Source organism: Phoca vitulina, unplaced genomic scaffold, assembly GCF_004348235.1.
Source record: "Phoca vitulina isolate PV1807 unplaced genomic scaffold, GSC_HSeal_1.0 scaffold11, whole genome shotgun sequence".
NCBI lineage: Eukaryota > Metazoa > Chordata > Mammalia > Carnivora > Phocidae > Phoca > Phoca vitulina.
In genome coordinates this window covers 10,326,093-10,353,772 of record NW_022589714.1, presented here as the reverse complement: position 1 = coordinate 10,353,772, position 27,680 = coordinate 10,326,093, and the positions used below count along the sequence as shown (strand labels likewise).

Below are 27,680 nucleotides of genomic sequence, written 5' to 3'. Positions count from 1 at the left end.
CCTCCAGTTTCATCCATGTCGATGCAAATGGTGGGTATTCATCCTTTCTGATGGCTGAGTAATATTCCATTGTATATATGAATCACATCTTCTTTATCCATTTGTCTGTTGAAGGACATCTCGGCTCCTTCCACAGTTTGGCTATTGCAGACATTGCTGCTATGAATATAATCATGTTTATAGTAAAATTTTAGTTGTGGTGCTTCTGAATGCTTCTGCTGTTGCAAACTCCAAAGAAAAAGTTTGCTAGAACTGAGGATGGTTCTGAGGATAGAAGATGTAGAACATACAACACCTTGACTGTGTTTCCAAAAGTACAGCTTGGCTTTGTGATAGTTCTTGTTAACAGTTTTCTAAAATTCTACAACATGGAAGTCAACAATATTCATATCCAAATGACATGTTAAGACTTCTTCTTTCCATGAACAGAAATGGCTAAGAGTTGCAGGGGAGATGGGGTATGAGTTTATGGAAATATTCTAAATCCTGCTGAGAAACGATAGGGCTGTGATAGAATGAACACAGGAAAACAGCTGGGGAAGTGGCTGCTTCGATCATTGAAAAATTGTTTTGGCACAAAAGCATGTTGATATCTATGGACGGTGTGTTTTGCCTGATGCTTGAGCTAATGGAGGAAATGAAAAAAAATCTTTTAAGACACATTTATTTACATATTTACTCATGGCTTAACTGTATATTTAATAAATGTCCACCCATCCAGTACAATACCTTTATCATCATGGTGACATGACCTTTTCTCACTAGAAAAAGAAAATTTATGTTTAGTACCAGGAAAAGGAAATGTTCTGTTCGTGTTTGTGTTACAAGCATGTATTTCAAAGAGATGTACATAAAAACAGAAACATGTTTTGAACTGCTCACTCCCTTATTCCAAAACCAATCGGGAGTAGAAAACATAAGTGGAAAGAGTCGGCCCAGGGGAGTCCTTTATTAGAATCAGAACAGTGATTAGACCTTAGTTTTTAGGACTTCTCTTTCAATGCATTTTATAGCTCTATTCAGTTTCTCCTAAAAGCTTAAAGGCATCAGAAAATTGGAGGCTTGTTAATGGTTCATTTAAATCACCGTGTCTGTATGCTTCTTTTTTTTTTTTTTTTTTTTTAAATCAACATTAAGAACATTTATTGAGCCCACATCCACAACCATATACTAGGTATTATGGTTCGGTATAGAATACATGACACCTTCTGAATTTTGTGCTTCTGAAGGAGTTAGAGCCTGCTAGGAGACATAATACAGACACCCCGCCCGGCTCTCCGAGAAAAAAGAATACCCCCAGATCAAAGAAACAAAAAGATGCTCAAGTATTTTTCCTAACTCTTTTGTTTTACTAATATATATAGACTGGTTCCCCCCCCCCCAAAACAAACAAACAAACAAAAAACCAAAAAAACCCAAGCATAATTGGCTCAATTTAATGCATATTTGTCATATGCTGTGTTCGGCAATAGACATAAATATAAACAGTCCCCATCTTCAAATTTGTGATTTTGAGTGCAGTTGGAAGGGCTAATAAGACAGAGATGTGCACAGGGCTGTCCTACAAGGCAAATTCCTAGTGTTCCTAAGAGAGACATAGCAGTAAGTGTTGCCTTGACCCTAGTACTTGACCCTTGCCCTCGTACCTGGTTTTATGTTTCATAGAATATCCTTGCGTTGTTGGCTGCTTCAAATTCTGTTAGCAAGTGGTCACTAGAATGTATATAATGTGACATGAAAAAGGGGACCAGGGAGAAGGCATTGTATGAGATGGGCCTTGAGGGAGGGATAGAATGCCTGCCAATATGGGGAAGGAAGTCAGAGGCAGGAAAGCATGGGTCACTTTCACAGAGCGATTGGCCTGGCATGACCCGAGCCTGGAGAGACTCTAAGGAAACAAGCCAGAAAGGTAAGGTTGATTGATAGAAACATGTTTATCTGACACGGTTTGACATAATTTCAGAGAGCTGTCCACTTTTAATTTTTACAAAAGTAGTTTATCCTAGACTCTTCAGTGTTTGAGCTGTGATTATACAGATAATTCAGGCAGGATTGAACTAGTGAGGATGTCTGAAATTTTCCCAGACATTTCATGCCTTTGTTAGTACGATTTGCTCATTCTTTTCCTATTGATTTTACTCCGTTCTCTATGCTCTGCTTGCTCCCTTACCTACTTTTTTCCACATGGGTGATAAAGCTCCTAGGATTTAGTTTTTCTCCATTCATTCCATTTTCCTACAATAGCAAAATATTTGTAACCCCATCACTAATATTCTTGCCAAAATGGACTTTTCCGAACTTTCTCTGGAGTTCATGACTGTTCTTTCTCTTTCAGCATTGGTATTTCTCCAGTGGAGTATCAGTCCATGGTCTGTGCATGAAGATCATGCTGATTAATAATAGTTGCTGGGCATATTAGAATACATTTGTTAGCTTGTGATTAATTGTGAAGTTTTTCTGGCTAACTTTTCAAATGCATTTGGCTACCAAACAAGAAAACATTTCAAAAACTGTAATCCATTTGCAGTGATATTTGAAGCTAATTTAAATCATATTCTTAATGATTCTAGAGTGTCTAAATATTGGTTAATACGTTCTTGGTTAATGAAACACAGATGTGTGATTTTACTATTACTTTTGCTTGTATGTATTTATAAACATTTTATTTCAAAAGGAAGTGGTAAAGGCCGGCTTTGGTGTTTCTTTTGCCTTTCATTAGCTTTATCTTCAGATAGAAAATGTTTAAAAAGGCTATGAATTGCCTATCCAAAGTGTTGCTTTCCTAATTTATCTGATCAGCAGTTAGAATAGGCTGCTGAACTTCATGTTGGTCAGGTTGAAGTGCTCTGTAGGAGAAAGTCTTGCCATGGAGTTTGTGTAAGAAATTAAAAAAATATATATATTTTTTGCTTTTTGAATGTCAGTGTTACACGTTTGGTCATATGCAAGCCTAGTGGTCTGCTTGTCTGTATCATTTTCTCCTGGAATGACAGCTTAACAGTTTTCCTGGTTGAATTGTGTTAAAATCTTTAAAGGCTACATTCACTAAAACATATGTCCAATGTTTGGGCAGCCAAAATCTGTGCAGTCTCTTTAATGGAGTATAACTTAGCAATTTGCTCTTAGCACGGGTATCTGATTGTCAACTCTACATTAAAATAACCTCAGTTTGGAGTCTATTATTTTGTATTTAAATTGTTGTGGGATGTGAAGTATACTTTTGCCCTATCTTAAAAATGGAGCCTTTCTAAGAAAGTAATAAATAGCTTCAGTACATCACAGGAGGACATACTTAGTATAATGAAATTATTTTGTAATAGGCTTTTATCTAATTAACTTTTCTTGAGTGTCTACCATATTTTGAGCATTGTACTAGATATCCTGCATGGATAACTTGAAGTGATAGCCACTTGTAATGACGTCTGGGTAGAAGATGGACAATGGGAAAAAGTCACGGAGCGGCCAGACCAGAACAAGGCATTGTCAGCATCCCATCGGAACAGAGGTGTCTTGATCATTCTGTTGTTGGCAAAGTTGCCATGTGTTCCGTATTGAAAGCTTGATAGGGGAAGGGATGGCTAACTGGAATAGTGAGAAAGTGAGACTCCATGAGAGAAATCCAGGGCCGACCAGTGCTAACTGACTTAGCAGCCACAGTCTGTTTCACTCCTAGCCTTCCAGAATTGCTGCTAAAGTTTTCTTGACAAATCTTCTGGAGCCGGTGTAGGAAACAAAGCCCTTTTGTGTCATGGTAGGGGATACAGAGAACAGTTATTCACAGTCCTAGTCTTTAATTGGCTTAGCTTTCCCTGGTGCCATTTGTTGTCTCTAACTCACGGGTGCTCCCTCTGCCCGAGGCCAGGATCCTGGAGCAGGTCTTAGTGGCAAGAAGTTTAAGAAGCAGATCCTGGAAAATCCAGCCTTACGTGATCTTTCCTGGCTCTGATAGGTTCAGCTTTTCATACTGAAAAGTTGTTTAAACCCTCTTAAATTTTTTTTTTTCTTTAGCTATTTTAAAAAGGTTAATGGCTATCCCTGTTAAAAGGCACCATGTTAATTTTTACTAAATACCTCAAAATGCTAAATTTGGCTAGCAGTATAACCTGGCAGTTGTGTATCATTGTGCTTAAATGTGTGAAAATGAAATGCCTGTTAAAGTTGACCAAAAACATGTAATTTAATCAGAATATCTAATTGAATCACAAAGAATAGAGTAAAACTGTCTCTAATTTTCTAGATTTGTGATGATCTCGTTATCATAATATTAACAAAGTGTTAATAGTTTCCAAAGGAGTATAGAAAAGAAACAATCTTCAGGAATTCTAGTAAGTTAAAATCATGAATGATAAAAAAGCACATTCCAGGTTGAATTTAATTATATCTTACAAAATTATTGAACTGTATTTATAGACTCAGTCATTAACAATATATGCTAATTCTTTGGTGATTTGACTTGGAAAATATCACAGATACTTCTTAATTTTGGCATTTTTCAGAATTTTGTTGTAATTTTATTTTACACATTTTAATGCTTTTCAGATATCAAGAGTTGACTTTAAGAAGCAAAAATGAAACTTAGGTGCTTTCCAAATTAAATTAAGTAATCAATCTGAAATGCTCAGCTCACAGCCTAGCACATAGCAACGTATAGGACAACCAGTTGTTGATGATGATCATTATTTCTGACTCCTCTCTTCTTGCCACACTGTCTCTCACTAGTTTGTATACCATAATAATTTCCAGAAACTCACAGTGTTATTACTTTTCATTGTGTTTAACCTTTAGCTCTTGATGTTTTAGAAATTTCTGGAATTTCTTCTGTAACTGTCAGCATAACTCCTGATCCGAGAACACACAGGTACATAACACACATACGGAGATGTTGAAGAGCTTCATGTTCTCTGATGCTAATAGCTCATTGACCATGTTGTGTAGAATCCAACAGTTTAAGGACCAAGAGGTGAGCTGGTCATCATCCTGCCATGGAGCACAGTCTACAGAGACTGGCAGGAGAAGGCTGACTCCCTGTGTTCTTAGTGTGCCTATTTGCTGCTGGAGCTTGGGACCTTAGGGTTCTCTTGTATTGGAAGCTACTCCTAAAATATCATTAAAAAAAATTGTTAGGTTTTTTGAGGAGATCATGACTACAACAGTGTGTACTTGTTACTTTCAGCATTAATTCAAGGCTTTACTTTTACTTAATAATGACTTATTGGGAATACTTCCAATAATATAAAAATGCATTTTACATAGTCTTTTCCCAAGAATTCCTTCCTGTCACTCCTTAGGAGAAACAAGTTTTGGTAGTTTGGAATGAATCCTTCCAGACTATTTACACATGTTGGCTCAGGATGTACAGCTATGTATATTGGTGTCCCCACTGCTGTGGTGTTTGTTTGTTTGTTTTTTTGTAAAAATGAGATTATGTTGTTCTGCAGTTTGCTCATTTTTTTTGTTTTTTCCTTATAATTTTTTAAAACTTTTTATTGTTATGTTAATCACCATACATTATTATATCATTAGTTTTTGATGTAGTGTTCCATGATTCATTGTTTGTGCATAACACCCAGTGCTCCATGCAGAACGTGCCCTCCTCAATACCCATCACCGGGCTAACCCATCCTCCCACCCCCCTCCCCTCTAGAACCCTCAGTTTGTTTTTCAGAGTCCATCTTCTCTCATGGTTCGTCTCCCCCTCCAATTTCCCCCCCTTCATTCTTCCCCTCCTGCTATCTTCTTCTTCTTCTTCTTTTTTTTTTTCTTAACATATATTGCATTATTTGTTTCAGAGGTACAGATCTGTGAGTCAACAGTCTTGCACAATTCACAGTGCTCACTATAGCACATACCCTCCCCAATGTCTATCACCCAGCCACCCCATTTGCTCATTTTATCAGTTCATTTACCATAGGCATCTTTCCCTGTCCTCAGTCTTTTTTTGTGGCTGCATAATATCCAACTGTATTGCTATGTCTTGGTTTATCTAGCCTTTCTCCTGCTGAAGGACACTCGGCAGGTCTCCAGATTTCATCATGTTGCATGAACTCCAAGGGTTGGAAGCTTTCGTCCTGGCTACACCTGTGCTTTGTTTCCCCACTATATTCTGCAGGCTATAGGAAGCCAGGCTCTCTGCCCTGGTTGCTTATTGGCCTTCAGGGATCATTCTGAAGGTTGTCATTCGATCTTGGATAGAACTCAGCTCAAATAAAAAATACCAATTCTGTTGTGTGGAGGTTTAAGGTAACAGTAGCATTTTTATAGAAGTTTCTCATTTCTACCTCCCAGTGAGTTAAGATGCATCCTCTAGCTGGGATGGATTTTAGCTATGTCATCCTTGGGCACTTATACATTGGCAGACTTTTGGGTTTCAGAGCGATAAGAAAGGTTTAGTTGTCAAATCTGTTTTTTTAACTGGTAGTCATTTAGGTCAGGACTTCTTTTAGAGAGTCCTTTGAGAACGCATTTGCTTTTTTTTTTTTTTCGTGATTGTGGACTATTTCTGTCTCTGTATATTTCTAACCAGGTGCGTTAAAATTTAATTTGTGACTTTCATAAATGGCATAATTAATCACAGTCCTAAAATCCAAATACCAGTATACGAAGGTTAGAATTTCACTGGGGGCAGGGATGGTATTCATTAAGGTGTTCATAAAATTTTATGTTTTTAAGTCACTATGTACTCAGTAGACACAATAACTTATTTTTATCATGGCTACTGGCCATATCTTGGAGTTTAACATCTGCTCCTTTTAAGGTTTTAAACTCTAATTGCTTAGAATGAAGGCAGTCTTTTAATTTATATACATATATTTGCTTGGAAGATCTTATATTCACAAAATATTAATGTATAATTTAAGAGAGGTGGTATCACATTATTAGACATGTAGAAGAGACATTATCCCTGCTCTTTGGCAACATATTAATTATTCAATATATTTGAAGCAGTAACTTGCTATTGGTTTTAATATTTTTTACCTTCCAACACAGCTGTCATCCTGCTATGATATCATAAGCTATTCTTTTTGATTTATTATGGTACAGAGTATATCATGCTGGGTGAACAACCACACTGAGCCAGTATTGAGAGTACATCTTTTTGTTTGTGACATTTTCTAGGTTAAAATGGAGTTGTGGTGGTTAACCAGATTTTAATGCACATGAACAAAGACGGCTGGAACCCTTGTACTTTTGCAGTGATTTCTTCCTGCTAGGTTTCCTTGAATATTGAGTAGCTTGAGCTTTTCCTGCGTTACAGCTTTTCCATGCTATTTTCATGTGTTCCTTCTCCACAAAACCCTATTTCCCAAGGCTGTTTGTTTATATGCAAATACACCCGAAAATGAACCCAACAAAGCACTTTCATTCTTAAGGTAATATGAAGAAAAAATGATTTTGAGATAAAAACATGAAAGACTGTGATTTAGTTTGTAACACAAAAGTGTTTTATAATGGAATGCCTTTTAATGACAGAATTACAGATCTCATTTTTCTTTTGTAGGACTATAAACTATATTGAAAATTTTTGTAACAGTGCAAATATCAAATAACTGCAGTGAGAGAAAGTTACAACTTATTTGACCTAAAACTGTATTACTAATTTTTAATTATTTATTGGATTGAAATACGTTGTTTTTATTCCTTAATCAAGACTGCCATCATATACTTGAAAACATGTATTCTCTTCAACATCAGATTTTCCTTTTCTCTTTCAGTCTGTGATCAAAACAGGGCGACTGCTAATCAGTCACGAGGCTCCCTTGACAGGCGGCTTTGCGTCGGAGATCAGCTCTACAGTTCAGGTAGGGTAACTTTTTGGCACCAGTTTTAACATTTGTGCAGTTGCACTTGTCTATTCCAAGAAAAAAGTTCCTTATCACAATATATAAAAGTATGCACTTTTTGGAAATGCACGTTTTCCATTCGACTCCACCGTCCTTTAGTTAATGGCCTAATTACATCTTCTAGAAAAGAAATCTTGAAGTAATAAAAGCTGAAAATTCCTTTATAGGAAGAAGAAAGTTTGAAATGAGTTTAAAAACTGATGTTAGTTATGTTTGATAGTAGAACAAGAAATGAAAACTTTTAAATCTGAATGTGCTATTTCTCTTTTGATAAAACTTAAACTTATTATGCAATATGTTGATCTTAGATTTTCACAGCCTTCACCTTAACAAAAGAATGCATCTGTCAAAAGTCAATATTATAAATTCACTAAATAATTTCAAAATCAATAAGTGATTTTATTAGTTTAATTAATAATCAAATTGTGTTATGCTATTAGCCATGCTTTAGAAATGGTTTAAAACCTTCTTTTTAAAAAGTAGAAACTGCTGCAAATTAGGGAATAAAATTCCACATACTGCCTTATGAAGGATTTTTGTTTAAAACTTTTGTTTGCATTTATATCACAGACAGGAATAAGATGATCTAAATGAGTTTCATTTTTCCTAATTTTTTAAAATTAAAAATTCAATAGCTATTTTAAATGTAAAGTATATGCATTTTAAATTAAGAATGTTTACAAGTTTGCAAACATTTTACTTCTCTTTACTGGTGTTAAGATGATTCTATTGTTAAGATACATGTTAAGTTGATAATTCCTTCAAGAGTATATTGTTTAAAAATTTGACGTAAGATTATGAGTAATGATAAGTTTTTATAAGTTAAACTTTTAACCAGTAAACAATGATTTTTAACCAGTGCCAAAATAGGCATTTAATTTCTATATTAAATTATCTTTAAGTGCAAATTGACAGCATTGTAAATATTTTTAAATTAGATGAAGCAGATTTAAACATAAATGTTTTTAAAACTAGATCAATATAATCCATAATTTATAGTAAAAAACTATGCTGTTATTTTTATACATTATTTATATTGTCACTAACAAAACTTAAGAAAAGCAAATATCTGAGTTTTACAGATTTGTTTTTTTATTTATTATATAAATTAAAATGTGAAGCATACTACTTATTATATAACATGAGTGCCTGGTATTTATTGTACATTTTATTCATTGAGTAGCATAATGTACAAACTTTGTAAAACAAAAAAAAGTGGGGGTCATGAGAACAAATCACTCTTAACACCAAGATACTCTTTCAAGTCAGATGCGAAATTGGAAAAAGAAACTGGAATTTTCTGACTCCTAGTTAATATGTAGTCCACTAAATCATTTGAAATGATAGTGACTTGGTAAGAGAACTTTGATCTGATAGCCTTATTCATTCTGCTCACTGAATGCCATTTTGTTATCTCGAAAATTTCATTTGCATTTAAATGTAAAAAGAAAATAAGTAGAGCATAGAATTAGAAATTATAACTCCTCCTCCTGTGAAGTCCGTTTTCTCTAAGTGTGCTTAAGCTGGATCTCCATAAATTATTAGTAAGCTGCAGTAGAGTGTAACATGTTTTTCAGACTTGAAAAGAATTAGAAAGATCATCTAATTTAATGTCTATCAGTCTTCAATAGTATGTGGACTTGTGTTAGCAGAAAAATATCAGGCTTCAAGAATACATTTGTGGATTTCAGTTCGAGGAACACCCTATTACAAGTTAAGCACAGTCATTACAAAAAGCTCACACGAACAAGATCATAACCACCGTGTTAAAATCAGATCCTGAAATTATGTGATAATGATCGGTGGTAACAGTTGTGAACAAGATTATCCGAAATATAATTATATTTGTAGCATAACAGGAAGACACCTTGTAACCCTCTCTGACTCCCAAGAATATGCCCATAGGTGTCTGCAGGCTACAGCCTGAGAAATCGTGACCTAATCTGACCCCATTCCTTTTACACACTAGTGGTTGTTGTCCAGAGTGTGTTTGACTCACCCAGTTTAAAAGGACAGTGGAAGATCTGGAGCTAGGACAGGAGTCTTGAGTAAATGTTGAGTTTGTGCATATGCATTCTTTATTCAAAGTTCCCCCGAGCCCCAAGAGGAAGATAGAAGTTTTAAATTTATTATAAAAAGTTCTGTGTTCCATGTTAAAAATCACTCAACCAACTAACTATAAAATGAATTAAGGCAATAATGTAGAGGGATCAGCATTTGATGTTTTGGGGGATTAGTATTTGGATTTATTAGTATGAGGATGAATTTGAAAATACAGGTGTTTCTGCTTAAGTAAAGTATGGAAAATGGATTTTAATGAAATCAACACAGTATCCCCAAATGTTTGCCTATTGTGACTTTTATGTATTGATAAGAGAGGGGGAAAAAAAAAGACACCTTGAGAGATTTTTTTTTCCCCTTTTTCGGTAATAATGTTTGTGCATAACTCAGAGTAATCTGAAGAATAAGATCTGCTTTTTAGTAATTATTTCATGCACATATTCAACTAACGACAGTGTCCTATATTAAGCATCTTTTTTATGGAAGGCCTTGTTCCCTGTTATAAGTGAAACCTCTATCACGTTACCAGCGCCTTGGATTGTTTAAACTGAAATTACTTAAGTGTGAGGTACAGTTGCTTTCACTACTTGGAGTGATTCATATTTCTATATTTCTTTTTGTTGTATAAACTACAATGTAAGATTAAAAAAAAAGATAAAACAGGGTTAAGATATTGAAAGCCAGTTTTCTGGGACAGCAGGGAAAAGGTACACAGAGAACTTATATTGTCTTGGAAAACAAGTTTGAAATTATGGATGAGAATGATCTATAAATTTTGAGCATTATTGATTAAAATACTGGATTATTCTCATTATTGTATCAATGGATGAAAATTTTATGTAAAAGTTGAGCACACACCCAAAAATCTGCTCCACAAGCACTATTTTCTGGAAGATCTCTGGTAGTTCTTCAAAAGGTCATGGTTAATCTTACAAAAAATTGCTTTTAATATCACAATATTTTAAGAGAATAACGATTTACAGTAAAACTAGTGTTTTTAAATACATTCGAATCTGAGAGCACCATTTTCAGTTTCCCTTAAGTTTTAAATTATTACCCCTATTAAACATAAAAAATATTGAAGACAAGAAGGCACTATAGGGAGTATTCTTTCAAGTTTATAGTTGGTATTTTTAGATAGAAAAATTATATCATGCTATATAAGATTGAATATCAGTAGAACATTTTTCTGCTAGGTATAGGAAGTATTGCTGGCATTACTATTAAGCTTTTTTTTTTAGTTGTACAGATAAAATATGAAAAGAATGAATATGAAATGTATTCATGCTTTATTTACATAACTTTTCAATTTATGGCAGATGGCTCCTCCATCATACAAGGAATTCATTGTCCACATCTTGTTTGTTCTTGCCCGTTGTCCCTTTTCCTAAAGCCATTTATTTTATTAAAAAAATACTCATTGTTAACAGTCTTAGTTCGAAGTCATGTTAAACTCACAGAAGTGATTAAACATAACATTTTTAAAACGGATTTGTCAATAGCTTCTTCATGAAATTTATATGAATGCTTACAGAAATCAAAACCAATGCATCGAATCTAAGAACTGCTTTGCATTCTTATTGGATTGAATTTGGAAGTTAACTGGGAGGCAGAACAAAAAGAGGTCTGGTATATTTGGCCCCCCACCCCGGGGAAGATTTCTTGGTCGGTCATCCAAAGCTTCACTGTCTCTTCCCATCTAATTTTACATTCCCATCTGTTCTCACTTTGGGGGTGAGGGAACTTTTTCCTTCTTTCATATGACACACACTGAAAGTTGGAGATATGCTGCTTTTAGGGACTTATGCCTTCCATCGTGCACCCTGATTTGTAGAAAAGTGCAAAGATGACAGAGTTTAGGTAATTCATTGACCTCATTGTGTAGTTTGAGCAAAGATTTCGTTGCTTCAGAAAATTATATAGATTAATTACATGTGATGTTTGTATTCCTCAGCTTTATGTAACCACAGGTTTAAAAAAAAAATCATTACTGTGCCAAAAGAAATGTGTAAACCTCATCCATTTTAATATTCCTCTAATTAATTTATATTATATGCTCTAGATTGCAATGTTCAAAGTAGGCATTATTTATTTAAATATTAAGGCCAAATAATGTGTGGTATTTAATAGCTTTAAACAGTATAATTTCTTTAAGCCTTGGAGAAACCAACCTTTATTATTAATTTCAAGCACATTCCCATAATGATGAAATAAATCTTGACTCTGATAGGCTTGTGATTAAAAAAAATGTTTTGTTTTGTTTTTTTTTTCCTCTGGATTCAATGCTCAATAAGAGCGCCAAAAATTTTAGGGATTGGGGTTGGCTTAAAGGTTTGATTTTTTTTTTTTTTTAACACATGGAAGCAATAAGTCTGCAATAAAGTGTCCAGTTGGAGAGGATGGTAAGTTTCCATACCATTGTTCCATCCTTTCTGTGCGGTCTCTTTTCCTAGAATAAGAACTCGGAAATTGTGCGGACTGACATATATTTTTAAGGTAATCATATTCTAATACTTTGAGAGGATTTTTATAGGGTTTACACAAATCACTGTGTAAACGGAAACTTTCATAATTTTCAAGTAAAGGAATTTTGCTTTTCTTACCATTTCTTGTTAGAAAGGATTCTACAGAAGGATTTTTAAAAATAAACTTCCTATTCCTACGAAATTTACCAACACTCTGCTTAAAAACATCAGTCTGAAGGAGAGAGAGAAACTCCTACATGGTCTTGAGTTTTTATCATTGTGGACAATGTTTAATTAAAATTATGATGTTGTAAAGTAAGAGTCATCAGAGAAGGCTATCAGAGTAGTAATTTGATGAATAGTTTACTGCAGTTTCAGTGTTCAGATAGAGGATGGCCTCTTTTTAAATGGAATTTTGCCTGGAAGCTTGTTAAGTGTTCACCCAGAAGTTTCTATGGCCATAGATAGAAGACTAAGTCCTTCCAGTCCTGCATCACGGTTGGGGCTGCTACACCACTGTTTGTAGTTTGTACTTACATCCAGGTTACACTCTGGTGGTCCTCCTCCTTGCCCTGATCATGCCAGTGGCTCTTTCTCCTTTGCTCAGTCATGTAAATGGGGCCAAGGTGCCACCTTCAGCCCTCTGTCTCCCCCATTCTTTCTTGGGCAGTCCCAACCATTTGTGTGGCTGTTCTTAAAACTTTCAAATTTGAACCCTTCAGGACTTAACTCTGCCTATGGAGCATTAGACTCAAAATTTCAACTTCATGCTAGTTTTGGTAGTGATAAGAAATTTGTATGAGAAAATGGTTTATGTGAAAGGATTTTTCACATGAGACAGTGAGAAAAGGTGGACATTAGCACATGGATAACCGCCAGCTTCTGGAAATCGGCTTGTCTCAAAATGAACTCTATTTTTCCTCAACTCTTTTTGACCTTTTTTTTTTTTTAATTTTTAAAAAATTTTTAAAGACTTTATTTATTTGTCAGAGAGAGAGAGAGAGCACACAAGCAGGGGGAGCGGCAGGCAGAGGGAGAAGCAGGCTCCCGCTGAGCAAGGAGCCTGATGTGGGACTTGATCTCATGACCCTGGGATCATGACCTGAGCTGAAGGCAGATGCTTAACCGAATGAGCTACCTACACATCCCTTTCTGGACCTTTTAAATTGTCTCCTTACTTATCTCCTCCCCTCAGCTTCTCATATCTTATCAAATTACTATTCACTGTTTCCTTAATACATCAAATTTTGTCCATCCTCTGTTTGAAGACCTCCAATAGGTCTTCTTGGGCTATAGAAATAAGATCTTTATGTTGGCATTAAAGATGTTCATCTGCCCAAACCAATGTTTCCAGTATTATTTCTCACATCTTTTTTGACTCCAATGTGCTGTCCTATCAGTCATTTTTTGAATGATAATTAATTCCTGCAACCAAACTTTACTGAGTGCTCTGGGTACAGCCTCAATTTGAGCATTTCATTCACGAAGTGGAGCTCTTATTTTAGTGACACAAGTTTAGTAGCAAAAATTGATGCTGAACAGATAGTTATACAATAGTACATGCTTGGATAGGGAAATATTCTGAGGACTGTGGGATTATAAAAAAAAACTTGATCACCTAACCCATAGGTCAGCTGAGTTAACTCTTGGAGGATGTGTATGACCCTGAGGTGAAGGTGGGTTGTGATTCTAGGGAGAAGGAGTAAGAAGGCAGGAAAAAGAATTGATTTTCTAGTGATTTCAGTGTTTGGTTATGGTTGAAGAGTAGTAGATGAGGCTGTAGCACCAGGTAAGGATCAATAAGTTGGTAGGGTTTGGACCGTAAAGAATCTTATATGTAATACTAAGGAATTTGTTGTGTGGAGGAAAAAGATATGACAGAGCAGAGCCATCTCACATTGATAGTAAATTTCAGTTCTCCCATAATGTGTTTAAAATACCCCTCATAAATTTCCCAGCAAATAGGAAGTACAGCTCTTCCTCAACTTTCGGTGTTAGGTCCCAATAAATCCATCATAAGGTGAAAATATTGTAACTCAAAACTGCATTTAATACACCTAATCTACCAAACATAATAGCGTAGCCTACCCTACCTTAAATGTGCTCAGAACACTTACATTAGCCTGCAATTAGGCAAAATCATCTAACACAAAGTCTATTTTGTAATAAAGTACTGAATATCTCATGTAATTTATTGAGTACTGTGCCGAAAGTGCAAAACAGAATGGTCGTGCGTGTATGGGTTGTTTACCCTTGTGATTCCTGGCTGACCGTGAGCTGAGGCTCACAGCCCTGCCCGGCATCGTGAGAGAGAGTATTGTACCTCTAGCCTGGAAAAAGATCACAATTCAGAATTTGAAGTTAAGTTTCTACTGAATGTGTATCGTTTTCACACCATCATAAAGTCAAAAAAATTGCAAATTGAACCACGGTAAATCAGGAACCATCTGTAGTAGGAAAACAGTAGTCACAATTATTTTCATTGTTTAAGGCAAAAGGGTATAATTAAAAGGACTTTAAGCAGGAAATTAACTTAGAAGGCTTTGCAATTTAGGAAAAAACTCTTTGGCATTTGTGTTGAGGATGCATCATGAGGGGTGTGGCAGGAAGTTAGATTAACAAAGAAACCATCTGAATAATTTAAATGAGAGATTTGAGGGTCTCCTAAGTCAAGGACATGAGAGTGGTGGTGTAGAGAACGGTGAATTTTAAAGGTGGGAGAATTTGAAAGATGGACTTGCTTACTGATGAGACAGGAGTCGTGTAGGAACTGGGGCGGATGACAGAGAGGCATGCAGGAGTTAAGAATAAGGCTTAGCTTGGTTTCCAGGTTGGGTGATTTTAGAATGGAGGTGCCATTTCACTGAGCTGGAGAATATTATTGGAAAACAGGTTTAATCACATCTTTTATGGAAGATGATGAATTCATTTTAGACTTGTAGAATTTGAGATAAGAATGAAAATGTGTGTCTGCAGCTCAGAAGAGAATCTAAGGTGTAGGAAAAGATTAAGGATTCATCATCTTATGGGGATGGCTGAGGTCAGGGGTATGGGTATGATCACATAAGAATAGGCTAGTCTTAAGAGGGAAGTTTCTAAAGAAGAAGACCCCAGGGACATCAACATTTAAGAGAAAGAGAGGAAGAAGAGCTGTGAAGGAGTGTGAGATGGAGTGGCCAGAGAGAAAGAAGTGAGTAGGAGAAAGCCATTACCGAAGACAAGTAGGGAGAGTTTCAACATAGAGTATGTGGCCTACATTATTAAATTCTTCTAGAGTTTAAGTCAACTAGAGACTGATGGTTTTTAGCTGGAAGACACTGGTGACTGGAAGACATTGGTGACTTTGATGAATGTAGGGTTGTAGCCAGGATGGAGGCCATATTATATTTGGGCTGGTGAGTGAATGAGTGAAGACTTAAAACAAGGAAACATGACTTCCAGAAACATGGCTTTTTAAGAAAGGGAGAGGCATAAAGTAGAAATCAGTCTGTAAATGCTGTTCACTCAACATGGAATGTCATTTTCTCCTTTTGAATCTCTCTGCTTCACTCCCTCTTTATCCTTGTCATCTCCCTTAGCCCTCCAGCCCACCAAATGTTGAGTTTTAAAAATCTCTCAAACCTGCCCTTTGCTTTACATTTTTCAAATAAACTCTAAAAGAACTTAACAAGAAAGAAAGCCACATAATCTAAAAGAAAAGTGTAGAAAATAAGTGATATTAAGATAGGTAAGAAAATTTTTTAAAAAGATTTATTTATTTGGGGGTGGTGAGGGGCAGAGGGAGAGGGAAGGATCTCAAGAAGACTCTGCACTGAGTGTGGGCCTGAATGGGGGCTCGATCTCATGACCCTGGGATCATGACCTGAGCCAAAATCACAAGTTGGTTGCTTAACCTACTGAGCTACCCAGGTGCCCCAAGATGGGTAACAAATTTTTGAGCAGAAATGTAAAGAGCAACAGGATCCGTATTGTCATAGATTAATATATTTGCATAAAGTGAAGATATTTGTGTGACAAAAACAAGCACAATTAAAAAGAGAGTGGCAACTGGGTCAGTGTGGAGGCACATGACAAAAGATAATATTGTATTAAACATTCTTAAATATTAATAAGGAAACTAATAGCACCTTTATTTAAAAGGTCAGAGACAGATTATTTTTTTACAACTATTAGTGGCCAGTAAACATGAAAATATATGCCACTTATGGCTGAAAATGTAAATTTCAAAAATGCGATACCTATCATTTATTACTCGTAAGAGCGGTACTGCTTAAAAGTAAATTGTAGGGGCTCCTGGGTGGCTCAGTTGGTTAAGTGTCTGCCTTCGGCTCAAGTCATGATCCCAGGGTCCTGGGATAGAGCCCCACATCAGTCTCCCTACTCAGCGGGAAGCCTGCTTCTCCCTCTCCCCCTCCCCCTGCTTGTGTTCCCTCTCTCGCTGTGTCTTTGTCAAATAAATAAATAAAATCTTTAAAAAAAAAAAAAAGTAAATTGTATTTAGTGTTGAAATGGTGCAGGGTGGGTGTACAAATAGATCGATCTTTCTAGGAAATCAGTTTGGGAATGAGTATTAAGACTCATCAAAGTGTGCATTTCCTCTGACTAAGAAATTCTAGAAATCCTCACTTTGGAATTCCACACAAAAATGTGGAAGGGCATTTTTCTCAGTGCCAGTCATTTGATAGGAAAATATTGGAAATAACATTAATGACAATGGGAATATAGTTGAATAAGTTATGGTTTATCCATATGATGAATGTTACAGATTTATGAAAATCATTAAAAGAATAGTTGACAGCATGGTAATATTTGTATGGATATAATATTAAGTGAAACACTCACTATGCAAGCTTACAGGTGTTTTACTTGCCCAATTTTGTGGAAAGAAAAAAAAATATGTATACCTAGATATAGGGGGAAAAAACTTAGAAAATATGACTTTTTTGGGTCTGTATTTTCTTCCTAATAATTTCTTCATTTTCTATGTACAGAAGCATTTATAATAATTAAAAGCTTTTTTGTAGTTAGATGTGTCTCATACATGTCATGGTGAATCTTCCAGTTCTTGCTAAACTGTTTTAAATAAGAAAACCCATTTTGCTCATAAATTTGATTTTAAAAATATCATAGTACTTTACTTTGACATGGTTCCTTAATCATGTGTATTTGAGTTTGTGGAATTGCTGTTCTTAGTGATAGTGGCTACCTACTCAGATTTGCGATATGATATGGATTTAAACCAGTAAACCCTACTACATAAATTCCATTATTCTGCAGATTAGTTTCATCCCTCACACGCATGGTCTATTTGATTTATTGCTCTCATTATAAAAGTGAAAGCAGCATTACATTGGGTTATTCAGATTATTTAACCTTCCCGTGTTAATTGGTCAGGATACTGAGACCCATATTGGATCCCCTGCTTATTTTCTCTCCCTCTTTTTAGTATTAGCTTTTCGAAAGATTGCTGTCATTCTTTTTGAAATCTTTTTGGAGGTAAGCCAGTCAGAAGAAAGATCATCTCCATTCCATCTTTCTGGGTAATGATAAATTGCTCCAGTTTCTCTCACACAATTATTAATATTTTCTCTGTCAGAAGTGGTCCCCAAAGGCACATTCATTATATGCCTCCCTCCTCTCGCCCTTTCTTTGTAACCTTTGGTCAGCATTTTGTTTTGTCCTTTTGGTGATGTCCCAAAACCACTCCTGTCTATCCCACTTAAGACTGACTGATCTGCCAGTTGAATGGGAAAAATTCACTGCTGGAATGTTTGAAAGGATGTGTACTCAAGTGAAATATTATGTTATAAACATGTAGTCTTTAGTCATTAGTTAGATGTTATTTAAGGAGTATGTGGATTCCCCAATAACGTCAGTTTTAAACTAGCACCTCCTCAGAAAGGCTCTCCCAGATGTCCCATCTACAATAGCTGTCCACCCCAGAATTTTCCCCCCATCACATTACTGTCTTACTGTCTTCATAGCCTTTGAACTGTCTGTAGGTGTCTTGTTTATTTGTTCTGCGTCCTTCTTGCCCCAGTAGAAGGCAAGCTTCATGAGCTTAAGGACCGTGTGTGGCTTGTTCACATCTGTGAGCTCGGTGGCTAGAACCCTGCCTGACACTAAGCAGGCACTCAAATAATTAAATGAATTGTTTGCCCCCAAGCATCGCTGCTGTTAGTAATTTCTTTGAAGAAGAATGATATCTTTCTGGTTTGTGTTGTATATAGAAATTGCTAGTCACAAAAATTGCTAGATTGAACCACTGTCCTTGGTATACACCACCCCAGTTTGTTGACTGACCCCCCCCCCGCCAAAGTTTTGTTTTGTGTTTATGTGTTAACTTCCAAAATAAGTACTGATATCCTGTGCTGTTATCCTTCACATTGCTACTTTGTGTCCTTTTGACAAAGTTATTTCTTATGAATAACCTGTTGATACTTTTTTTCTCCTCCTGATTCTCTAGTGAGGTTAAAGAAGACATTTATTTTTTTAAAGATTTATTTATTTATTTGGGAGAGAGAGAGAGTGGGGAAAAGGGGCAGAAGTAGAGAGAGAGAGAGTCTTAAGTAGACTCCGATGCGGGGCTCGATCCCAGGACCCTGAGATCATGACCTGAGCCGAAACCGAGCCGGACGCTTAACTAACTGCACCACCCAGGCGCCCCAAGATATTTACTTTTATATAGTTATCAGTGAAATTTCCTAGAATGAATAGACTATTTAATGAGTAAAATAGATTCCCTAAAGAAAAGCATCACTTTCTTTTAAAAGTGACAGTGATTTCTATGATTTGGTACCTTTAAATTATATTTTAGCACCTAGAGTTGTAGTTTACTCTCAGAGCAATTCTTGAAGGTCTAGTTGTAGCCTCAAAATTGTAAATGATTGCAAATATATCATTTCCTTATTTGGCATGAAATAGTTTCCCTTCTTTTAAAATATGTATATTTTTAATGTATAATCTTAAGATTTTTCAAACTACAATAAAATTATTTAAAATTTTCTAAGTGAGAGACAGCACAGCATCTATCCATGACCTGGCCGACCCTCTTGGATCCCTTGTAACATTGTAGGCAAATACGGAGAAGCATATTAAATTTTTCAAGAAATTTTAGGTGTGTTTTGTCAGCCTTGTACTCACAATCAGTAAGGGGCTGGGTTGGCCTCTGGGAGACAGAACTAAAATTCTCAGCGAGTTTGTCATCCTTCTTGGTGGGCAGTAAAGTTGCTCTTGTTGAAAGCTCATTTTATTTTGGTAATTTAATGTAATTAAATTTACAGCTCAAATTAGTTTATGCTTTGTTACAAGGGCCATCATCTCTTTTCATGAATGGGTTCACAGCTCACCAAAACATGCTTGCATTTAAAATAGACATTAAAACAGAGATTAACTACTGCTAATGAATTTTCTTTTCAGTTTGAATCTAAACACTTGTGAAAATTAAGACAAGTTAAAATCAGCACTTACTCAAAAACAAGCAGTTGAAAATGAAAGTTATAAATCATCTAGCTTATAACTGTTTTGGTTTTTTAAATCTATCAATATTAATGAAAGTGTTAAAGATGTTTTAATTTGCAGAAGGTCTGAAAATTTGGATTTGATTGGGAAAATGTTGAATATTTGATTATTTTCTTTCAAGTTATGTCAAAGAAGGCACTTTATTTCTTGATCCACTTGAAGAAACATACCTTTCTGTTTTGATCCTGTAAAGGACCATATAATGATATTTGCTACATAGGGTAGTTTTATACTGCATATGGCGCCAAGAATTTGTCTTTATCAAAATTATTAGGGGAGAGGTATAATTCATGACTGTTCTCTTAAGAGGGTCTGAATATTTATGCTTTAAGAAGTGCCTTGAGATGACTAGTATTTCAAAATCCATTATTTATATCATCTACAATTATAGTTGTATCATGTTTACAAGTCCTGATTATTTCCTTTCTTTTGGTAGGATTTGTTTACCCTCTTAATAACTACATTTCTGCATTTTTTTTCCCTGCATCAATTTTATATTCCCAGCTTAGACTACAGAGGGTATAAAATATTCCCCATGTGTGTATTTTTTTTTAAGACTTTATTTTTAAGTAATGTTTACGCCCAACATGAGACTCAAGCTCATGACCCCCAGGTCAACAGTCGCACGCTCCACCGACTAAGCCAGCCAGGTGCCCCCCCACCCCCCCGCTGCCCATGCCTGTATTTTGAGTGCTTTCTGCACCAGTCAGACAGAATCTTGGTATTCCCTGAGATGGCTTGTATTTTCAAATTTTCTATCACCATTTTTCTCCTTTAATCTATTCCTTTTAAAATACCAGTGGTTAACTCTATATGAGCAGTTAAAGAAACTGAAACTTAATCTTACCTTTTCAATTCATTATTGAAGAATCCCCTGCCTCTGCATCCTGACAATAAATTTATGCTCTGTTTTCCTAACCATGGACTTTTCTGGGCATCAATTTCTACCTAAGAGTGTATAGCAGACCAAATTGAATGTATTTTGTGAATAATATTCCAACATCACATGATCCTATATTTTATTAAAACCAGCTTTCTTATGGCAGTTCCAAAAACATAGTTCAGGTACATTAAAATAATGAAGTATTATACAGATATTGATAAAGTACCCTTTTCATTTGATGGAATGTTTTATTATGTACACAGCTGTCAATTTACCTAATGATTACAGTATCCATTTTAATAAAACCCATGTATTTTATAAAACTAGGACCTTGCCTAACCTATATTTAGAGCCATGGGAGCCACAATGATGTAGGTGAAGCTAGATGTTCCTATTAGCAAGCATGCCACTGGGATTCCTTTCGTTAGCCCGCCAGAGACCAACAGTACCCTTTTTTTTTTCCTTCTCTCTTGCCATCTTGCCTCCCTCCCTTTCTTTTCCCTTTGCTGTTCCTGCTAGCTTCAGCAAACATACGGATCTTTGAGGCAAAACTATAATTCTTCTCTCGTCATGGACACACTAGCATTATTCAGGGTAGTTTTTGCTTATGAAAGCCTTCTCCATCCTAGTAGGCAAAAATTAGAAGTGCCCTGTAGTATTGGATGAAGATAGAGGAATGAGGTCAGATGGAGGCAGATATTTTCTTTTACACAGGGTTGATCAAAGGTGATATTTAAAAAAATTTATAGAATTATTAGCATTTGTGACGCATTTTTAAAGGGAATCATCTATCAGTATGAAGTCTGTGAGTGTGTATTTTTTCCTGTTTTTTTTTTTTTAATGGTGTAAAGGAATGGGGTGTTATAGATGACACTTCTACCTACGTTGTTAATTTCCTCCAACAATATCATAGCTAACAGTAGTTTTAATGATGCCGTTAGGGATAATTTGTTAAAATTGAAACTAGGGGGATTATGGAAATATGTCAACTACCATGTTATGCAATTAAATCTTAAGGATGGGTAACAGTGGCCTAGATAGGAAGGATTCTTGGTAAATCAAATTTAGAGTTCTTAAATGTCCAAGAACCAAAAAAAAAAAAAAAAAACAAAAATGAAAAAACTCATAAACATAAGTACCATCTCTTTGTTCAGTGATTATATTTTTTAAATGTAAAAGAAGAATTTAAGATGGGTTGTTTTTGCTAGTGGCTGCCAGTACTTGTTCTCATGTGTAATTTATTTTTAGTTATTGGCACACCACCTGGGAATCATTCAATGACTTTGTTGTGTTGGACATTAATCCTTAATAGCTTAAAATGTCAACAAGTTCTAAATGTATTTAAAATAACTTTAAAATTTTCCCTAAAGTGAATGTTTAGTTGTTTGTATTGTGTACAAAATGAAGATGAAAATATAATTATGTGACTTACTATGCCTTTTACTTGTTAGCTGTTTTACCAATCAGAGAATGATAAAGTGACCCTTTCTATTAATGACAGCTTTTAATTTTTACAAGTTTGACTTTTTGAAATAACTGCCGAAGGGAGAAATTATATTGTTCCTCAAATGATAAATTAAGGATCTGGAGATATTCGTTAACCATCTCAGTGACTTTAGTCTTTCAGTAAACTTTATTTTCATTACACTGAATTAAATTATTAAAGGCCTGAAATGATTCTATAAAAATTGATTTAATTGCATGCTGATTTGGGGGGGGTGTATGTTTTTGAAAAAAGACCCATTTGGCAAGATCAAGATCTCATAGATAATAGGGATTTAGGAGCAAATATGACATAAAAATGCTTTAAATATGCATTTGAAATAAGGTAAATTGGGGCGCCTGGGTGGCTCAGTCGGTTAAGTGTTTGCCTATGGCTCAGGTCATGATCCCAGGGTCCTGAGATCGAGCCCCATGCAGGCTCCATGCTCAGTGGGGAGTCGGCTTGTCCCTCTCCCTCTGCCTGCTGCTCCCCCTGCTTGTGCACGCATTCTCTCTCTCTCTGTCAAATAAATAAATAAAATCTATAAAAAATAATAAATAAATAAAATAAGGTAAATAAGGACACTACTTCCAAAAGGAAGTGAAATGATAGCTGTTTCCCTCCTGCAGAGGCACCCCTTCTCCGGAGCGATCTTTGTTTCATACCGTGGTGCAGAACTGTGTGCACCATCAAGTATAGTCTCCCAAAGTTTTGTGTTATACAAGCTGTACTTCATCTTTTAAAAAAGGTTTTTAAACTTTTAAACTTCATCTTTTTTAAAGATTTTAAAACCTTTTTTTGCATTACCAGTTCTGTGTCAGTGTGTGTGTGTGTGTGTGTGTGTGTGTGTGTGTGTATAGACACAAATTGTCCTGGGGCTTATGGCTGTAGTTTTCATTGCCTGGCCTTTGTTCATGTATGTAGTGACTAGAGTAACACCCCGTGTTGAGAAGCCTAGAAGTTTAGAAAGCAGGAGTGGCTAAGTGTCCTTTTGTTTAAGGGGACAGAACGTAACTGTGCACATGCATAAATAGCTCTCACATTTTAAAACTCTGGGGAACAAATATGAAGCTGTTTCCAGCAAACAGAGATTCATAAAACCCTCATTGCTGAGGGATTCCTGAATGGCCAATCTGTATATTTTTAGAACTTCTAAATCTTTTTTTTTAGGTGGGGGGGGGGGGGAGTTTCTTTGATTTCTTTCTTTTTTTTTTTTTTTATGATTCTAGTAAGGCATTTTAGATAGTATGGTTGCATTTAAAATTTTACTGCATAGTCCAAAATTTAAGCTAAAAATAGCCACCTTTTCATTGATTCCATAGCCCTTTAGGGGTTATACCCAGTGCAAAGTTGAATGCCTCTCTTCTTTGAAAAGGGAGGGTTGTCATTTATATCAGGTGGTGAAGTAATTATGAAATTGCACTGGTTAACCATAAAAAAATCAAGGAATGAACAAAGTGCAGTGATAATAGTAAATGTTATAAAATAGTAATCGTTTGTAATCTTAAGTGATAAATAGCTAACAGATCATTTCTCACTTGGTATAGTTGGTCAGTTCACATAGCATCTTGGTTTGCTATAGTAGAAAATTGACTTCAATATATTTAGGGACGACAGATACTATCCCACATGATAGCGCTTTTATTTAATGAAAGTTTTTTTCAGATTTTTCAGAGAAAACCTTAGGATGCTAAAAAACTATGATCAAAGGGGACTTCTGCTTTAAATTATAGTTTTATTTCCTTTTTGAGATATTTATATATAGTCACTCTTGGGTAAAAGCATTTAGAGAAGGTTATTTTTCAAGTGCATTTAGTAAGGTTCAAGAGAATTATTCTAAAATATTAGTAGATATTTGTTATTTCTAGGTAGAGGAATTGTATGTATGAGTGAGTGATTTTTAACTCTCTTCTTTATCGAAGGCATTGTTTATCCCAAAATTTCCAAGTGCTTGTTTCATGTCTCCATTTGGATGTCTGAAAGGTCTTTAAAAAAAAATGTCCAAACCCACTGTTAATTTCTGTGTTCCCTGCCTCAGGCCAAAAACCTGGGAGGCCTCATGAATGCCTGTTTTCCCCTCACCCTGCGTTCAGTCCATAAGGAGGTGCACTGCTCTAGAAATATATCTCTAATCTGACCACATAGCACCTCTACTACCTATATCAAAGCCAGCATCTTTCTTCCCTGAACTATCAGTTTCTTGCAAGTTTTTCCTTTAGAGTAGCTGGAATAGCCTTTTGAAAGTACAAATTAGATCATGTATTTCCTTGTCCCAGTGGAGTTCCCTCCACCCCCACCCATCCTCACCATGAAATCCTAACTCCTTACTATAGCCTGAGCTGCTCTACTGCTTAATCTTATTTTCTAATTCTTTCTGCCCTCTTCACTCTTGAGTAGCCTCAGGGATCAGCCTGCTCCTTGAATGAATATAATTGTGGTTAAAAAAAAAATTAAAAATAAGGCTAGAAACACATACTTCTGATGATAGCTTCAGAATATCTTACAGATCAGACAAAAATAGAAAATTTGATCCAGATAATGCAAAAATGCCCTGGACAAGTAACTTAAAGTTTCTTAGGGTATGGTGTTATTCTTCATCTTTTTCATAATGCCATAATTTGAGTAACACAACTAATATAGTTAATACCAATTTAAGTAATTATGAAGGTAACTATAAAATTCTTTTAGTTTCATAGATAAATGTTACATTTGGTAGCATGGTTTTCAAATATCCCTGTAATTTTAATCACTAATGCAGTATTTATTTAACAAAAATTCAGTTTAGGCTTTTCTTCTTTTTTTAAATTGATCCACATAGGCTTTTATTTATCTCTTTCTAATTTAACTAAATAATGATGAGAATGGTTCTCAATTGCCCTCTTAATATTGTTGAAAAGGTAATGTTGTAATGGAAGTCTCAGAAGGGGAGGAAAAACATAGGAAATTCAAAGACATAGAATCTATAGACAAAGATAGTTGCCAGAGTGGGGGAAATGAAACATTGTAGACAGGGAACAGCACTCCAAAGTTGTCCTACTTCTCATTAGGAACAACAGAAGTCAGAAGACAATGGAGTGACATCTTTATGGAAGTAAAAAAAAAAAACAAAAAAACCCCCACTAACCCAGAAATCTACTTTCAGGGAAACTGGCCTTCAAAAATGGAGGGAAAAATAAATAATTGTTCAGATGAGCAAAAATGAGAGAATTCACTGCCATTAGACCTGTGCTACAGGAAAGACTAAAGGACATTCTTCATGCTGAGAGGAAACAACACCAGATGGTAACTCAGATCTATAACTAAAAACTGCAGAGCACACATTTCTTTTAAGTGCACAGAGAATGTGGGCCAAAATAGACCATATGTTATTATACCATAAACAAGTTTAATAAGATTCAAACGTTTGAAATCTTCCATAGTGTGTTGTCTAACCACAATGGAATTAAATGAGATATTAATAAAATACCTAGAAAATACTCAAATGTTTGGAAATTAAAAGTAAAATTCTAATAATAGTAGGCCAAAGAAGAAATAACAAAGGAATTTATAAAATCTGATGAATTGAATAATAATGACCACACAAAATAAAGTATGTGTAGAGAAGCTAAAATAATACTTAGAGGAATATGCAAACTATAAATGCTCATCTTTGAAAGGAAAAAAAAAAACCTTAAAACAAGGTTTAAAGTTTCTACCTTAAGGTAGGGAAAGAAAAGCAAAATATATAATAAAGATAATAACAGAAACAATAAAAAAGAAGAGACTACAGAGAACTTGACAAAACTGAAGAACATTGGTTTTTAGGAAAGATGAACTGATAACCTACCAGCAAGACTGATCAATGAAAGGAGAGAGAAAACATACGTGACCAATAGGAGGAATGAAAGTGGGAATATCTTTACAGACCCAACAAACATCAAAATGATGTAAGGGTATGCTAGGAATAACTGTAGGTGCTGAACATTCTTTGGTCCAGATTCTCTAACAATGGTTGAAGGGCAAGGCCAGGGCTTGGGGGATGGGTGAGGAAGACAGGGTAGCTCTCAAGCCCCTACTGTGTGCTGAGTGCTCAGCTGGGAACTTGACACACCTTTTATTTCCTCCCTCACTATCTTAATGAAGTGTCTGTTATGCTCATTTTTACAGATTAGGAAACTGAGGCTCAGGGAGGGTAATTAATTTGCCTGTGCCTGGGTAGCAGGCAAGTTAAGGAACTAGAAACTGTACCACATCTGTCTCCAGGTTCCATCCACTCTCTTGACTCTTTATGTGTTGTGAACATGGCAGTAATTAATCCCAGCGAACCAAGTAGAAAACTAACAGAACATGTGGAACTGGATCCCCTGTGTGGGGTCTCACTCAGAGGTGCAGGATGACCATGTGGTTTTCTCTTATTTAATCCAAAATGTAATTATGTTTTTGTTTTGTATTCTCAAAACCCATTTTTTCTATATGCAAATGAAATCCATTTAAATTAAGCAGAAGGTTGTTACAAAAGAAGTCAAATATTAAGAAAACTTTTGTTTTGCCAAGAAGATGAAAGTGTCCCCCCTCCCCGCCCCGCCCCTCCTGCACGGACATGAACAACATTTCAGTAATTAAATATCAATTCTTATAAAGGATGAGTAATACCACTTGGAAAAATAGATTTTATTTTGTTTTCTTCTAGGAACTGTCCTAAAAAAATGGGAGTTAAGCTTTTGCATCTCTCTCTTCCTTTCTCCCTTTCTCTCTCTCTCTCCCTTTCTCTCTCTCTATATGCAGATGAAAAGGAGACTTTTGAATTTAATGGCTATTTCCCTATTGTATCTGGCAAGTAGAATGTATATCAAGAAAAGATTGTTTCTGTTTGTGGAATGCAAAATATTTTCAGGCATATTTACATATAGTGAAAGGTAAAATAGAATACATTTTTGTAGGTATTCCTTTACAGTTTGATTCAGCTTTTAATACTTAAATATTTACATTAGGAGATGAATTAATAGTGGATCAGTGATTCATCTCAGAAATATATATAGGAAGCTCATGTTAAAACTAGGAGGAAAAAAAACTCTAGGAGAAAAGTATCTTTGCATGTACTGAAATATATTTCATATTAAATATATAATTAAAACTGTTATACTAAAGTATTTTTGAGAACAGATCCTAGATTTTTCTTCTTTTTTCTGATCCTAGATTTTTCATATGAGTTTTGTGAATGATCTCTTGTGAATGCCAAAAGCTTAAATACACCTTTTTATTTTGCAACATGTTGAGGTCTATAATCATGATATAATCAGCATGAACCATGTTGGAGGACTGGTTGCTTGAAATGCTGACTTTTCTGGCAAAGCCATATGTTGTCAAGTAGGCGATAGAAGCATTTTCTAATACAGCTAGCACAGTGTTTGTTATAGGTCATTGCATATCAAGGGAATTTGAATTTT

At 35.4% G+C, this 27,680-nt stretch overlaps 1 protein-coding gene across 3 annotated transcripts in view; it reads left to right on the top strand.

The window, feature by feature from the left end:
* BCKDHB (branched chain keto acid dehydrogenase E1 subunit beta) overlaps nucleotides 1–27,680 on the top strand; it is a 206,492-nt gene that overhangs the window by 138,086 nt on the left and 40,726 nt on the right. For all 3 annotated transcript variants that reach the window (XM_032409388.1, XM_032409392.1, XM_032409390.1), the window contains one exon: nucleotides 7,713–7,799. In XM_032409388.1, coding sequence (XP_032265279.1) covers nucleotides 7,713–7,799 — 87 coding nt within the window. The remainder of the gene's footprint in view (nucleotides 1–7,712; nucleotides 7,800–27,680) is intronic.